The 16,880-nt window shown below is 40.7% G+C and overlaps 1 protein-coding gene across 3 annotated transcripts in view; it reads left to right on the forward strand.

Moving 5' to 3' along the window:
* RAB3C (RAB3C, member RAS oncogene family) overlaps window positions 1–16,880 on the forward strand; it is a 218,572-nt gene that overhangs the window by 26,872 nt on the left and 174,820 nt on the right. For all 3 annotated transcript variants that reach the window (XM_043514715.1, XM_038402675.2, XM_038402674.2), the window contains exon 2: window positions 6,178–6,405. In XM_043514715.1, the coding sequence (XP_043370650.1) occupies window positions 6,178–6,405 (228 nt within the window). The remainder of the gene's footprint in view (window positions 1–6,177; window positions 6,406–16,880) is intronic.

Genomic DNA, 16,880 nt, shown 5'->3' on the forward strand with positions numbered 1-16,880 from the left:
AAATCATTCCTGGGAGTTGTCTCAGTAATGCAGATCTCCAGTGTGCTTCTGCCTTGCACTCTGCTTGCTATTCCTTGCTGCATCTTGTCTTGATCCCTGACTCTAAACCCAGGCTTGGCTCCTGATCCTAGTTTACTGTCTCTGGCTTAAAACCATTGCTGACCCCAGTGAAAAACCCTGTCCTGGCTTGACCCCAGTTCTCGCCTCATTTTTTCAATTTGTTAATGACTCTGCAGTTTCACCTGGCCTGGCCTCGGATTGATCCCTGACCTTCGGCCCCGATACTGAGCAGCTCAACACATCTGTATACCTTTAAGTGGGGGTGAGGACAACAACTCTCAGGTGATAAAGACAAGAAAGAAAATGCCTCTTCTGTGGATCGAGAATTAGTGACCACTGGGTTCAGATTTATTCCAATTGGTATTCCAGTGATAGATGGAGCCAGATGTGATGCTTTTTTTGGATTTTGTGTGGAACAGAGTACCCAAGGTGAATTGACCTCATACAGGCCATCGTATGCTTTGTCAGATGGTTTTTTCAATGGTGATGGCTTGGTGTTCTTGTAAACTACGTACAGCTAAAAGCTGTAAATGAGCATAAAGCTATAATTAAATAGATAAACAACATCTGATTTTCCTTTTTTTGCATATGTTTACTAAGAAATCTAGTCGTTTAAGATAAGGTGGAGGCGTGAAAGTGTAAAGATTTTGATTGTGTTTATTAAAGAAATCAGAAAGATTATTGATGTGTGCTGTTAGTCATAGTTACTGCTTTTCATCTTAACGTCATTAAACATTACCTAATTAAGTCTCATCATGACACACCTGCAAACTAAGTTTTATAAGTATTAAAGCCAGTATTTTCAAACTTACATGCCTAAAGTTAGGTGCTGACATTTATATTTAGTCAAGAACCTTGGTTAATGGGAGCTGTGGGTGCTCAGCTGCTCTGAAAATCAGGCAGTTAGGTACCTGTGAGCCAGTGGCATTCCCACTGTGCTACAGATCTACACATGCTATATAAGGTCCCTTTGTTGGAGTTTATTTTAGTGATAACTTGGCTGAAATTCATGTTCTGTTTTCTCCCAAAGCCTGGTTAGTAGGAGATCCTACAGTAAACCGTAGCTCCGGTGCCCTGGTTGCCTCTTTAATACCCTGGTGAAGTTGACAAGGCATACTTTTCAAAGTGAGTCAGCAGAATTTTCTCAGAAGCTTTGTGCAGGTATCTGACTCCTGCTAACAGGGTGGGTCAACAGAGAGCCCTGCATCTTTAGGCAAGGTTATGGATCCAGCCATCCTACAGAAGTGTCCACATGTGGATTCAGGTGCCTAATTCTAGGCACACAAGTTTGAGAATTTTGACTTAAGCGTCTTTAAATTTGCCATAAACAGTCAACATCAGGGTTTGCTGACTTTCCTTCCTGTCTGAAATCACAATGTATGTATACTGTAATTTGTATTGCCAAATCCAAGCATTCAAAAATCATATCAGGCCCCCAGAATAATGTGATTGGCTTAAAACTCATCAGATTCTAAATAATCAGGACTTAAACTCTCATAGAGTATTTCCCGGAGGGGCCCTACTCCCCCTCCCCCTCCCCACCCCTTTCAATATGCTATGAAAACTCCAGGGGGTTTGAAAATATTTACCAGAGCTCCCATCAGGACAGCTGCGTTTGAATTTAAGCCCTGTAAATAATGATAAATGTATAACAGTGTTTTTCTTTGCTTTTTGGTGTTAGAGCCTCTAGGGTACACTCTGATCATGATTTTCCAGAAGTGTACCTCTTTATATATGAAAGCTGGATTCTCATGTAATCACCTAACTCCAGGACTTGGGGCCTTAAGAAAAAGACTCAAGACTTTTGATAAAATCATTAGAGTTGACAACACCGTGGGCACTTTGTACAGAGATAGCAGAGGAAGTACAGCTCAAGACTTCTGCTCCAAACCCCCCTCTTGAACTTGAGAGAAAGGAGAATCACCATGAGCTGTGTTAGGTTTTCTATATCCTCTCTTTAGGACATCCAATAAAGGGGGTGACAATTACAAGTTTTTAAGTAGTTCTGATTCTGTCCAGTAGAGAAGCAGCCGTGTTAGTCTGTGTTCGCAAAAAGAAAAGGAGTACTTGTGGCACTTTAAAGATTAACACATTTATTTGAGCGTAAGCTTCCGATGAAGTGAGCTGTAGCTCACAAAAGCTTATGCTCAAATAAATTTGTTAGTCTCTAATGTGCCACAAGTACTCCTTTTCTTTTTGTCTAGTAGAGGGCACTGGTGCAAACACACATTCAGGCTGATAGATTAAAAGACAAGGAGGATTTTTCCTTTTTCCAGTCAGTCATTTCAGTCCCCTAATGCCCCTACTCTACTTGCGCTACATTGATGACATCTTCATCATCTGGACCCATGGAAAAGAAGCTCTTGAGGAATTCCACCATGATTTCAACAATTTCCATCCCACCATCAACCTCAGCCTGGACCAGTCCACAAAAGAGATCCACTTCCTGGACACTACAGTGCTAATAAGCGATGGTCACATAAACACCACCCTATATCGGAAACCTACTGACCGCTATTCCTACCTTCATGCCTCTAGCTTTCATCCAGATCATACCACTCGATCCATTGTCTACAGCCAAGCGCTACGATATAACCGCATTTGCTCCAACCCCTCAGACAGAGACAAACACCTACAAGATCTCTATCATGCATTCCTACAACTACAATACCCACCTGCTGAAGTGAAGAAACAGATTGACAGAGCCAGAAGAGTACCCAGAAGTCACCTACTACAGGACAGGCCCAACAAAGAAAACAACAGAACGCCACTAGCCATCACCTTCAGCCCCCAACTAAAACCTCTCCAACGCATCATCAAGGATCTACAACCTATCCTGAAGGACGAGCCATCGCTCTCTCAGATCTTGGGAGACAGACCAGTCCTTGCTTACAGACAGCCCCCCAATCTGAAGCAAATACTCACCAGCAGCCACACACCACACAACAGAACCACTAACCCAGGAACCTATCCTTGCAACAAAGCCCGTTGCCAACTCTGTCCACATATCTATTCAGGGGATACCATCATAGGGCCTAATCACATCAGCCACACTATCAGAGGCTCGTTCACCTGCGCATCTACCAATGTGATATATGCCATCATGTGCCAGCAATGCCCCTCTGCCATGTACATTGGCCAAACTGGACAGTCTCTACGTAAAAGAATGAATGGACACAAATCAGACGTCAAGAATTATAACATTCAAAAACCAGTTGGAGAACACTTCAATCTCTCTGGTCACTCGATCACAGACCTAAGAGTGGCTATACTTCAACAAAAAAGCTTCAAAAACAGACTCCAACGAGAGACTGCTGAATTGGAATTAATTTGCAAACTGGATACAATTAACTTAGGCTTGAATAGAGACTGGGAATGGATGAGTCATTACACAAAGTAAAACTATTTCCCCATGGTATTTCTCCCTCCCACCCCACCCCCCACTGTTCCTCTGATATTCTTGTTAACTGCTGGAATTAGCCTACCTGCTTGTCACCATGAAAGGTTTTCCTCCTTCCCCCCCCTGCTGTTGGTGATGACTTATCTTAAGTGATCACTCTCCTTACAGTGTGTATGATAAACCCATTGTTTCATGTTCTCTGTGTGTGTGTATATAAATCTCTCCTCTGTTTTTTCCACCAAATGCATCCGATGAAGTGAGCTGTAGCTCACGAAAGCTTATGCTCTAATAAATTTGTTAGTCTCTAAGGTGCCACAAGTACTCCTTTTCTTTTTGCGAATACAGACTAACACGGCTGCTACTCTGAAACCAGTCATTTCAGTGGAAAGTTAAGAACAGGAGTAAAGATAATTCTGATGTTTTACATGACCCACGTGCAAACCTGTGAATATGTGCATCACTAGAAATTGGGAAGAGATGTCAGTGGGAGACTGATGCGAGGCATCAGAGTAGTGATTATTGGAAGTCTGTTCTGTAGCATTAGCAATCCTGTCATATTCAAACCACTATATTGAAAACAACTTTTCAAACAAATATGTTTGGAAGTCAAGAAGCCTGACAGTTCCCTTTCAAGGTCAGGACAGTAATATCTGAAACATCTTTTGATTCCTCTGTTGAAAGATTTCAGAGTAGCAGCCAGGTTAGTCTGTATTCACAAAAAGAAAAGGAGTACTTGGGGGGGAGGCCTAATCACATCAGCCACACTATCAGAGGCTCGTTCAACTGTGCATCTGCCAATGTGATATATGCCATCATGTGCCAGCAATGCCCCTCTGCCATGTACATTGGTCAAACTGGACAGTCTCTACGTAAAAGAATAAATGGACACAAATCAGACGTCAAGAATTATAACATTCAAAAATCAGTCGGAGAACACTTCAATCTCTCTGGTCACTCGATTACAGACCTAAGAGTGGCTATGCTTATACAAAAAAACTTCAAAAACAGACTCCAACGAGAGACTGCTGAATTAGAATTAATTTGCAAACTGGATACAATTAACTTAGGCTTGAATAGAGACTGGGAGTGGATGGGTCATTACAGAAAGTAAAACTATTTCCCCATGTTATTCCCCCCCACCACCCCATTCCTCAGACATTCTTGTCAACTGCTGGAAATGGCTCACCTTGATTATCACTACAAAAAGTTTTTCTTCCTTCCCTCTCCCCCCCTTCCCCTACTCTCCTTCTGGTAATAGCTCATCTTAAGTGATCACTCTCCTTACAGTGTGTATGGTAACACCCATTGTTTCATGTTCTCTATGTATATAAATGTCCCCACTGTATTTTCCACTGAATGCATCCGATGAAGTGAGCTGTAGCTCACGAAAGCTTATGCTCAAATAAATTTGTTAGTCTCTAAGGTGCCACAAGTACTCCTTTTCTTTCTGTTGAAAGAATTACTATTTGCTGAATTTATTTTACAGAAAATTTCCAGAGCACTATAGTGGCACTATTGTAAACTGTAGAGTACTGAACTATTACTGTAAAATGCTGTAATATTTTTGTAAATGTGCTGCAAATAAACAATTTAGTTTAGACTTTCTGCTGATAATACAATGGACTATGTAGTTGCTTCTGAATGTATAAGTAAATCATTCACATTCTTAACTAAAGATGTAAGAATTTGAGTCTGTCTGAATGGTCATGTAAGCCAAAATTTTTCAAACCTGGATGCTTAAAGATAGGTTCCTAAATCTATAATTAGGCTCATAAATAAAAGTGGCCTGATTTTCAGAGATGCTGATGGTCTGTAACTCCCATTTATTCAGTTGTCTAAATGTGGATTTATGAGCCTAATTTTAGGGACCCCTCTTTGAAAACATAGGCCCCTGTCACCTGTAATATTGTACTGTATGAATACTGTACTTCATTAATATTGTGTCCAAAATTCTATTACTGCATATAGAAGAAGAGTCTGAAAGGGAACAAAAGGAGGAGACACTTTGTCAAAAGTATTTACCAAGTGGTATTTACACTGTGATAATGAAAAGGGTAGTGGCAAAATGCTTTGGGTAAGAATCTAGCTATTACGAAAGACTGTGACCTTTCTACATCAAATGGGTCCTGCAGTTTCTTCATATCTAAAATAGATTAAGATTATGGCACAAAATGACACAAGCAAGGATTGCAAAATTAAGGAGTGAATATACCCCTGTGTTCTACGTTGCATAGTTACACACCAAAAAAACCACTTAAATTGCTTCCTTATTTTCCCCTCTTATATACAGAAACATACAGTACTTTTCTCCAGGATTAATTTCTGTATTTTTATGGTAGTGTGCTGTCACATTCTTAACATTCTGTGAAAATAGTTTTTTGGTTTTTTTTTGGTACTATATTCAGAAATTGACCTGGTCCTTTTGTTGGCGTTTCTTTTCTTTCTTTTTGTTTTGTTTTGTTTATTTCTTGATACTGATCAACAGTTATATTTAGTCCTGATGTACCATCTTCCTGATACTGTAAGTTTTTTGCCATTATCTTTTGCAGTAGGAATTATTACCATGGATACCAGCTTCATAAGAAGGACTTAGGGCCTCTGTGAACTTGTCCTTGAATTCATTGATATCTGTTGCCAAAGAGTCCAATAAAATATAAAGGTCTCTGATTTATAAAGTACAAAAGACCATAAAAAATCCTTTTTATTTTGATTTACAGATGGCATCTGCTCAAGATTCCAGATATGGCCAGAAAGACACATCTGACCAGAACTTTGATTACATGTTCAAATTGCTCATCATTGGCAACAGCAGTGTTGGGAAAACCTCCTTTTTGTTCCGTTATGCTGACGATTCCTTTACATCTGCATTTGTAAGCACGGTCGGGATCGATTTCAAAGTCAAAACGGTTTTCAAAAATGAAAAAAGGATTAAGCTACAGATTTGGGTAAGCTGAAAAACATATGTCCTCTGAATGTTGTGTGTAGTCGTGACACAGTATACAGCTATTGTTCTACCTCAGGGTATGTTTCTTTCCATGTTCTCTGATGAAGATTATTTCTAGTACTCTGTATAGTAATATTAATACGTCTGGCACAGTACTGAAAAGCTCAAAGGGCCAGATTTATTAAGGGCTAACTCCCACTGTAATCTAAACCTAAATACCTTTACAAATCTGGCCCTAGAGCTCTTTTCTGCATTATCCAATTGTCTAATATATTAAAACATGTGGTTATTTTTTTGCTCAAATGCAGCAGAATTCACATTCTGTAGTAGATACCATGAGAAATACAACGGGAGACATTTATGGCATATTCACATGTGTACAAGTGAACTATCTTAGATGTACAGTAAATACTGAGGACTGTCTTGAAATACCAGTAAAGGTCTGTCCTTCCCACAAAATGAAGGAAATTCTGAATCCAGGAGCTACAGTAGAGGGTCTATGGAAAGACTTTTCTTTCCACTTACATGGCTGGAAAGGAGCAAACGTGGAAAAACAGAAGAGACCATTTGACAGTTCTGCTGCCTGGGAGCTTGCAGAAACCCCTCTGTGTAGATAAGATTGTGCAGTTCAGGAATGGGAGGAAGCATGTCAGAAACAGGGAAGTCTGATGTCAGGGGGCAGGTGTTCTCTGTGGCAAGCTTCTCTCAGACCCCCAAGGATATTCCAGTGGCTATTTATGCAGAAGTTGCTGATGCTCATAGTTACATTAAGTCTTGCTCCAACCCCTTTGCAGAGATTGGCATTGCCCAAGCAGAGGAGACAATGTTAGCAGAGCTCCTAAGGATCCATATTGCCAAGGCTGGGGAAAAATGGCTGGACATCCCCTTAGCATTAATGCTTCCTTTCCATGTAGTTCATGGTGATCTGAGGAGTTTAAAACCTTGCCCCAGGTCTCCTCCATGAACCCTCCCTAGTAAGTCAAGCTCTACTGAGAGGAGCATTGAGGCCTTGTCTATACAAGAAAAATGCCTCATGTTAGAACACATTAACTAACATGGTATTAAACTTGATTTCACCTTTAAGATGGACAAGGACAAGTCATGTTTAAAATCATGTTAGCTGATCATCGCTAACCCAGCAATGCCCCAGGATTAACTATGATCTGACCAGCTAACACATTTTTGACATCATTGTAGATAAAGTGTATTAATAGGTTTTCTAACATGATGAAAATCCCTGGGAAGATATGGTATATAAAGCCACCCATTGTTCTGTGGTCCCCCTGAGACAGGGCCACATCATCTTTGTCTCTTAATTTCCTTGCTTTTATCAATTTAGGTCATATCCTTAACATGATTATAACATACAGTGCTGGCATTAGTTAATTGCTTGCAGTGCATGCTCTTTCACAGTAATGACATGGCAAGCTCACAGCAGCACCTTTGGAAACTCTGGTGATTACACGGTAATTCATGTTGACACCACCTCATTATCTCCTGATAATAGAGCAGAAAAATTGCATTTCCATTATAGTCTTTATACAGTTCTCCTTGATTTTTTTTTTTAAATCACAAAGTGGCCTCTACAATAGAATTAATTGGTCATGTCTCTCCTAGCAAAAGCAGCAACATTCATTTACAACATTATAGTAATGTGTATAGTTTGACACCAACATATTTCTCATCATACTTCTTCAGTGTAGACTATGAATATGTACTTGGCTTGAAGGAGTCTATTAATCTAAATGAGCTACAAAGTGACATACAGAAGCTGGGTTTTGGAGATGCACTCTAGCCACCTAGAATAAGCCTCCTGTTCTATCAAAACAGGCACCTCCATTGTTGTGGTGGTTTGCATTACAGTATCCTCTGAAGGCCACTGTACTGAGATAGGGGCCACCATTGTGCTAAGCACTCTGTGAATACACTGTATGAAACAGCCCCGGCTCCAAAAGCTTGTAATCTAAATGGACAAGCCACACAAAGGGTGGGAGAGGAAACCGAGGGGAAATGGCATGCCCAAGGTCACACAGTGGCAGTGGCAGAGCCATAGAACTTAGATCTTCTGATGCCTACTCTAGGGCTCTCTTCATTAAACCATGCTGCCTCTCATCATTTGGTTGTATGAAACTTTTAATGCCGTATCTTGGAAAACCTTGTCACTGCACATTGAACTAATATAGTGTCTGCTATTTTAGATTTAGTGTTTTGCAGTATATCATCTGTGTTGCCCGTGGGTATGCTAGAGTAAAACTGTATGGCTGTTGAACCTCTGAAACCCTCATAAATAATATATATACACACCAAGAATAGTATGGTTGTCAATACAGTTTATGAGAGGAGGTAAAAATAATCCTTTTTTTTTTTTTTGAAGTTTTGGAATATTCCAGGGAGCAACATTTTAAATAAATGGATTATTTTTACCTCCTCTCATAAACTGTATTGACAGCCATACTGTTCTTGGTATGCAGTATCTAGATATGTAGCATCATGCTGTATTATACTTTGTTACTTTTATTTGACTACAGAATGTCTTTTTGAAATGAATGGTATTCCTGCATCATTCAGTTCAGTTTCAAATGGCATATTAGTAACTTTGCGTTGACTACATGAAGCACGGAGCTGAGTGAATCAGACCAAACATGATCTTCATCAGATAAGATGGTCTTTCTAGGTAGATACACGTAGTGGCCTACTAATGCTTCCTTGGACATCAGTGGCAAAACACGGTGACTTTAACTATATGAAATCAAAGTGTGCTGGCAAATCTCACTTATTTTGACCAAATAAACCAAATTGGAAACTAAAAGCAATTTTTAAGTATTGGTTCTGAACAATGAGATGGAGACTAAAATGCTTTGCAATGAATAGCATATGGAGTTGCACTATGCTCTTCTTGCAGGTAACTAAAATGTTATACAGGTCACTAGAGCCACCAAAGTCCCTTCTTGGAGATGTCATTTGTCCCATATGTTCTCATTTACTATGCTTTAACCATTCATTTTGACATGTTCAGGCCTTAGTTCCTTAAGCTGCTTACACATGTGCCTAACTTTAAGCATGTTAGAAGTCCCATTGCAGTCAATGGAACTAGAACATTGGCTTGATGTAAGTGGGACTATTCACATGCTTAAAGTTAGGCACATGTGTGAATACTTTGCTGAACAGTGGCCTTAACAGAGCCTAATTGTCTTCCCTATATTCCATCAATGTTTTCCGGTGCCGGTAGGTTTGTCTGCTTCTTTTTTACCCAATCTATCAGTGTTCTGAATCCTTTTTAATGAATCTACTCCTCAGTGTTCTAAATGAAACAGACTGTAAATTTCCAGCTATAAAAAAAACCCAACACCACAGAAAACACCAGCTTACATTAAACTAGAGGTAAAATGTCAAATGCATATCAGTAACTCGGTGGTAAAATCCATATAATGCTGTAGTCAATAAACAAAACATAAACAAATTAACAAAAAACTATTAATAATTGAGAATCTTCATTTGAAGTTTCTGGGACAAATTTATTTCTTGTGCTAAGACATGTCAAAAAAGGATAAGAAATTTTTTAAGGGTCTGATTAACGCTTAGAAAAAAAATCCCTTTCTTATCAAAACATGAATAACACTTAGGAAAAAAAATAAGTCCCTTTTCTTACAAACATCTGATGCAAGCCACCTCACCTTTGGTAAAAACAAATTGTCCTCTGGCTAGATTCTGCCCTGTGTTATGGTTGGTCTGTGCTGGGTGCAAGGCAGCAGGTTTAAGGTGCTCACAATTCCTGCTCAGCCACAAATCCCAAAAGGAGCCAATGCAACCCCATTAGTGGGCAGTGCTGGTTGGTGAAAAACATGACTATGATGGCCAGAGGATATATTCATCTAGTTCCTCATCTGTGCAGCTGTAGCATGTGCTGCTACTATGAAACCCTAGTCATAACTTAAAGCAGCCCTCTGTTTGGTGGAATCATTGTGGGAGGGCAGCAGTGCCATCATAACTTGCCTTTGCTATAGGTGAATCTCCTCAATGGGACACAATCATTCCGGAGTACAAAATATATTGGAAGGACAGGACAGGTCATGCTGAGGGGGGAGGAAGGGGAGTGGCACTATATGTGAAAGAAAATGTAGAATCAAATGAAATAAAAATCTTAAATGAATCCACATGTTCCATAGAATCTCTATGGATAGAATTCCATGCTCTAATAAGAATATAACAGTAGGGATCTATTATCGACCACCTGACCGGGACAGTGATAGTGACAATGAAATGCTAAGGGAGATTAGAGAGGCTATCAAAATAAAAAACTCAATAATAGTGTGGGATTTCAATTATCCCCATATTGTGTGGGTATATGTCACCTCAGGACGAAATGCAGAGACAAAATTTCTTGATACTTTAAATGACTGCTTCTTGGAGCAACTGGTACAGGAACCCACAAGGGGAGAGACAACTCTCGATCTAGTCCTGAGTGGAGTGCAGGATCTGGTCAAAGAGGTAACTATAACAGGACGGCTTGGAAATAGTGACCATAATATAATAACATTTAACATTCCTGTCGTGGGACAAACACCTCAACAGCCCAACACTGTGGCATTTAATTTCAGAAAGGGGAACTATGCAAAAATGAGGAGGTTAGTTAAACAGAAATTAAAAGGTACAGTGACTAGAATGAAATCCCTGCAAGCTGCATGGACACTTTTCAAAGACACCATAATAGAGGCTCAACTTAAATGTATACTCCAATTAAAAAACACAGTAAAATAACTAAAAAAGAGCCACCATGGCTTAACAACCCTGTAAAAGAAGCAGTGAGAGATAAAAAGGCATCTTTTAGAAAGTGGAAGTCAAATCATAGTGAGGTAAATAGAAAGGAGCATAAACACTGCCAAATTAAACGTAAAAATGTAATAAGAAGGGCCAAAAAGGAGAGGAACAGCTAGCCAAAAACTCAAAAGGTAATAAAATGCTTTTTAAGTACATCAGAAGCAGGAAGCCTGCTAAACAACCAGTGGGGCCCCTGGATGATCGAGATACAAAAGGAGCACTTAAAGACGATAAAGTCATCACAGAGAAACTAAATGAATTCTTTGCTTCAGTCTTCATGGCTGAGGATGTTAGGGAGATTCCCAAACCTGAGCTGTCTTTTATAGGTGACAAATCTAAGGAATTATCACAGATTGGAAGTGTCACTAGAGGAAGTTTTGGAATTAATTGAGAAACTTAACAGTAACAAGTCACCAGGACCAGATGGCATTCACCCAAGAGTTCTGAAAGAACTGAAATGTGAAATTGTGGAACTATTAACTATGGTTTGTAACCTGTCCTTTAAATCAGCTACTGTACCCAATGACAGGTTTCAGAGTAGCAGCCATGTTAGTCTGTATCCGCAAAAAGAAAAGGAGTACTTGTGGCATCTTAGAGACTAACAAATTTATTTGAGCATAAACTTTCATGAGCTACAGCTCACTTCATCGATGAAGTGAGCTGTAGTTCCCGAAAGCTTATGCTCAAATAAATTTGTTAGTCTCTAAGGTGCCACAAGTACTCCTTTTCTTTTTGTACCCAATGACTGGAAGATAGCTAATGTAATGCCAATACTTAAGAAGGGCACTAGAGGTGATCCTGGCAATTACAGACTGGAAAGTCTAACATCAGTACCGGGCAAATTAGTTGAAACAATAGTAAAGAATAAAGTTGTCAGACACATAGAAGAACATAAATTGTTGCGCAAAAGTCAACATGGTTTCTGTACAGGGAGATCATATCTTACTAATCTATTAGAGTTCTTTGAGGGGGTCAACAAGCATGTGGACAGGGGGGATCCAGTGGACATAGTGTACTTAGATTTCCAGAAAGCCTTTGACAAGGTCCTTCACCAAAGGCTCTTACATAAATTAAGTTGTCGTGGGATAAGAGGGAAGATCCTTTCATGGATTGAGAACTAGTTAAAAGACAGGGAACAAAGGGTAGGCATAAATGGTAAATTTTCAGAATGGAGAGGGATAACTAATGGTGTTCCCCAAGGGTCAGTCCTAGGACCAATCCTATTGAATTTATTCATAAATGATTTGGAGAAAAGGGTAAACAGTGAGGTGGCAAAGGTTGCAGATGATACTGAACTGCTCAAGAGAGTTAAGACCAAAGCAGACTGTGAAGAACTTCAAAAAGATCTCACAAAACTAAGTGATTAGGCAACAAAATGGCAAATGAAATTTCATGTGAATAAATGTAAAGTAATGCACATTGGAAAAAACAACCCCAACTATACATACAATATGATGGTGGTAATTTAGCTACAACTAATCAGAAGAAAGATCTTGGAGTCATTGTGGATAGTTCTCTGAAGACGTCCATGCAGTGTGTAGCGGCAGTCAAAAAAGCAAACAGGATTTTAGGAATCATTAAAAAAGGGATAGAGAATAAGATGGAGAATAACTTATTGCCCTTATATAAATCCATGGTACGCCCACATCTTGAATACTGTGTACAGATGTGGTCCCCTCATCTCAAAAAAGATATACAGCATTAGAAAAGGTTCAGAAAAGGGCAACTAAAATGATTAGGGGTTTGGAACGAGTCTCATATGAGGAGAGATTAAAGAGGCTAGGACTTTTCAACTTGGAAAAGAGGAGACTAAGGGGGGATATGATAGATGTATATAAAATCGTGAGTGGTGTGGAGAAAGTGAATAAGGAAAAGTTTATGTACTTATTCCCATAATATAAGAACTAGGGGCCACCAAATGAAATTAATGGGCAGCAGGTTTAAAACAAATAAAAGGAAGTTCTTCTTCACTCAGCGCACAGTCAATCTGTGGAACTCCTTGCCTGAGGAGGTTGTGAAAGGCTAGGACTATAACCGGGTTTAAAAGAGAATCGGATAAATTCATGGAGGTTAAGTCCATTAATGGCTATTAGCCAGGATGGATAAGGAATGGTGTCCCTGGCCTTTGTTTGTCAGGATGTGGAGATGGATGGCAGGAGAGAGATCACTAGATCATTACCTGTTAAATTCACTCCCTCTGGGGCACTTGGCATTGGCCACTGTCAGTAGGATACTGGGCTGGATGGACCTTTGGTCTGACCCAGTATGGCCATTCTTATGTTCTTAAGCAGGTGATCAGAGCGGATACCATTAGCTAAGAAAATGTGGGATCATGTACGTGCTAAATTTCCTTTTGACAACAAGTAATCCGTTCAAATCTGTCTTTGTGCAAATCACACTGAAGAAGGGATTATGGGTGTGTCCCTGCAATCCAGGTAGAGACAAAACAGAAGTCTGTACAGTTTGCCTGTGGAAGAAATGTCAGATTGGGCCCTGTTTTGGGGGTAAAATATACACAAATCCGCTATCCACAGACCACATGTTGTTTCCAAGAACACAAGGCTAGTGTTTTAAGCGTGTAGATTCAGGGCCTTATATCCTTGCTGAGGTGCAGAACACTATCAACTTGTGAGGAGCTTAGTGGGAAGAGAGGGTACTTGGCACCTGACAGGAGAGCCTTAGCACCTTTCAAGTCTGCACCAACACAGGAGACACAAATTATCCATCTGCATTTAAGAATGATTCTGGCTATTCCAATATTTGTATTGCTTTAAAATCTCCTTATTAGGATAAAATGCCTGTGTCTTTAACATTCTGTACATCTTCAAGGCTAGCACTAGAAGAAATTGTTTCAGGACTAGAATAGTTCTAACTTTTGCTGCTGAAACTGCCTTTTGTAGTGTAATGTTAACACTGTTTACATTTCCCTGACATTTCTTCTCTCTCGCTATCTACTTTTCCTGAGATTGAGACACATTGACTCTCCTGATGTGCAAAATGGTAAGACGTGTAAAGCTACTTAGTTGTCTAAAGTCTATTGGAAGAAAAGCTTCAGAATATTAATTTTTCTGCTTTTTGTAGATATAAAGAGCATGGTTATTTTTGTTTTTCTTTTCAGATCTTTCCATTCTTCCTACTTTATCTTCAGAATATCCTTATTTGTGTAGATACATACTGAAACTTCTGATTGTCTTCAAGCTGGACCATCCGTTACTCCAGCTGAAGTTGTGTTGCTAGGGAGTTGTGTGACTTCAGGGATTGGTAATAGGTACAGACCTCTCAGCTCTAGGGTGCTGGTTTAAATCAGCCCAGGTTAGTAGTAATCAATAGTTGTGTCCACCTGGTGGCTGGTTTGGTGGTCTCAATCCAGTCAACGTGTGTCTACACTGCAGACATCAGCTTCCACAACTGGTACTAAAGCCCTGATCTTGCAAACACTTATGCACATGCTTCACTTTAATCATGTAAGCAGGCCACAGATTTCGTTAGTGTTAGCCACATGCTTAAAGTTAAGCATATGCATAAGCGTTTGAAGGATTGTGGCCTAAGACACTCTGGAGTTGGAGTGTGAGGAAGCTTCTGCTGCTAGAATTCTGTAGATAAACATCAAGCCAGCAGCTTTCACAAGTACTAAGTCCCACTTCTTGTCCAAATTTATTAGTGTTTTAATGGATTATGAAATTCTTGTGTGGAAGAAATTTTCCTTATCTGCTGCGTAGTTCTAGATGCCTCACGTGTTTCAGTTCTCCTGTGATCGTGTCATGCTATATATCATAGCTGCACTTCTTATACTTCATGATAGAGCCCTTCATCATCAACAAAGGGAGAAGTCTGTATTCAGAGGCCAGGACTAATGTGAAATAGAAGGCAGTGCTTAGCGTAACTAAACATCTCATTAAGGCGCAGAGACATATGTCATCTGAAACTTGCTGTTTAAGTGAAAGTGTCCATGGGGGTTCTTCAATAGAAACTTTACTAATTTTAAGGTATAACCTGGTCATAAATGTAGGCATAGGCGCCGATTCTCTGGGTGCTCCGAGGCTGGAGCACTCACGGGGAAAAAATAGTGTGTGCTTAGCACCCACCGGCAGCCTCAATGATCAGCTCCTTCCTGTCAGTGCGTCCTGTCCACTGGTGGGCCCCACCAAACAACGCCTCCTCCTCCGTCCCAGTGCCTCCTGCCTACCATGATCAGCTGTTCAGCGGCGAGCAAGAGGTGTTGGGTGAGAGGGGGTGGAGCAAGGGTGGGACGCACTCGGGGGAGGGGGTGGGAAGGGGTGGGGCATGAGAGGGAGGAGACGGGGTGGGGCCTTGGGGGAAGGGGTGGATGTGGGTGGGGCCTGGGGCAGAATGGGGGGTCGAGCACCTCAGAGGAAAGTGGAAAGTCGGTGCCTCTGAATGTAGAGCTAAAAGGGTCCATGCTGCAGTAAGACTCAGCCAGAATTCCTCACTGGATTTCTGGGAATCAGGGGTAGCTCTGCCAGAATTTTAAGGGATGTCTACACTGCAATTAAAATCCTGCTGCTGGCCAGTGCCAATTGGCTGAGGCTCAGGGGCTGTTTAATTGCAATGTAGATGTTTGGGCTTGGGCTGGAGCCTGGGCTCTAGGACCCTGTGAGGTGGGAGGGTCCCAGGGTTCAGGCTGGAGCCCGAAAATCTATACCACAATTAAATAGACCCTTACCCTAAGCACCGCAAGCCCAAGTCAGCAGGGACGGGCCAGCTGCAGTTGTCTAATTGCAGTGTAGACATTCCCTAAGTGAGTTTAGCATTCACTGTGACTCCTGCTCAACCTGCCCCAGCTTTGCCATGACCCCACCCTCAACCTACACCCCTCTGGGGAAGCCAGTGGAAGAACCATCATGTACCAGTAACTCTTCCCCCAGTAACTTTCTAGCTTGACCCTATTCATGTGCACAACTATTGGGAGAACACTGCACATGTTCTTTGAAAAAAATGTGGCAGCAGGGAGGAAAAGGGAAGTGTATCTAGAGCTTAATATGAATAGAAATATTGTAATTAGTTTGTTATATTTCAGCAAGGTAATTGAAGTATGTTAAGATACCTGTACTGCTGCAATGAATGGATCATCTGCAAAGGGAAGGAAAACCCATAACTGTATGCTAATAAGATTTGTGGTGCACACTAGAACAGAGCATTTCTCTCTCTCTCTCTCATATATGTAGAGAACTATTTGAAGAATCATTTCCTCTGGGTATTGTTTGGCATAGAGGCTTCTTCAGTTCTCAGTTTAAAAATTAAGGTCCAGAACTTTGGATGGGGTGAATATTCGCAGAGCATGAGTCAGGGTGGTGTGTAAGGGTTGTTTAAAGCTGTCCTTTGCTTTCTGGTGTAGCTGTGTCAGAGCAGTTTGAGGTCAGCTTTAAATGAAACTGGGTTGAAAGGGGCAAAAGTGACTGTAACCACAAGCCAGGATTAGTGTGGCATAAGAGCACCCCCTTTTATCTAACCATGCCCCCTTTTCTCTACTATTCTGGCAACAGGCCAGGGTGCATGGTATATGAGCCACTGAATGCATCCGATGAAGTGAGATGTAGCTCACGAAAGCTTATGCTCAAATAAATTTGTTAGTCTCTAAGGTGCCACAAGTACTCCTTTTCTTTTTGCGAATACAGACTAATACGGCTGCTACTCTGA

Source organism: Dermochelys coriacea, chromosome 5 (genome assembly GCF_009764565.3).
Source record: "Dermochelys coriacea isolate rDerCor1 chromosome 5, rDerCor1.pri.v4, whole genome shotgun sequence".
In the NCBI taxonomy this organism is placed as follows: domain Eukaryota; kingdom Metazoa; phylum Chordata; order Testudines; family Dermochelyidae; genus Dermochelys; species Dermochelys coriacea.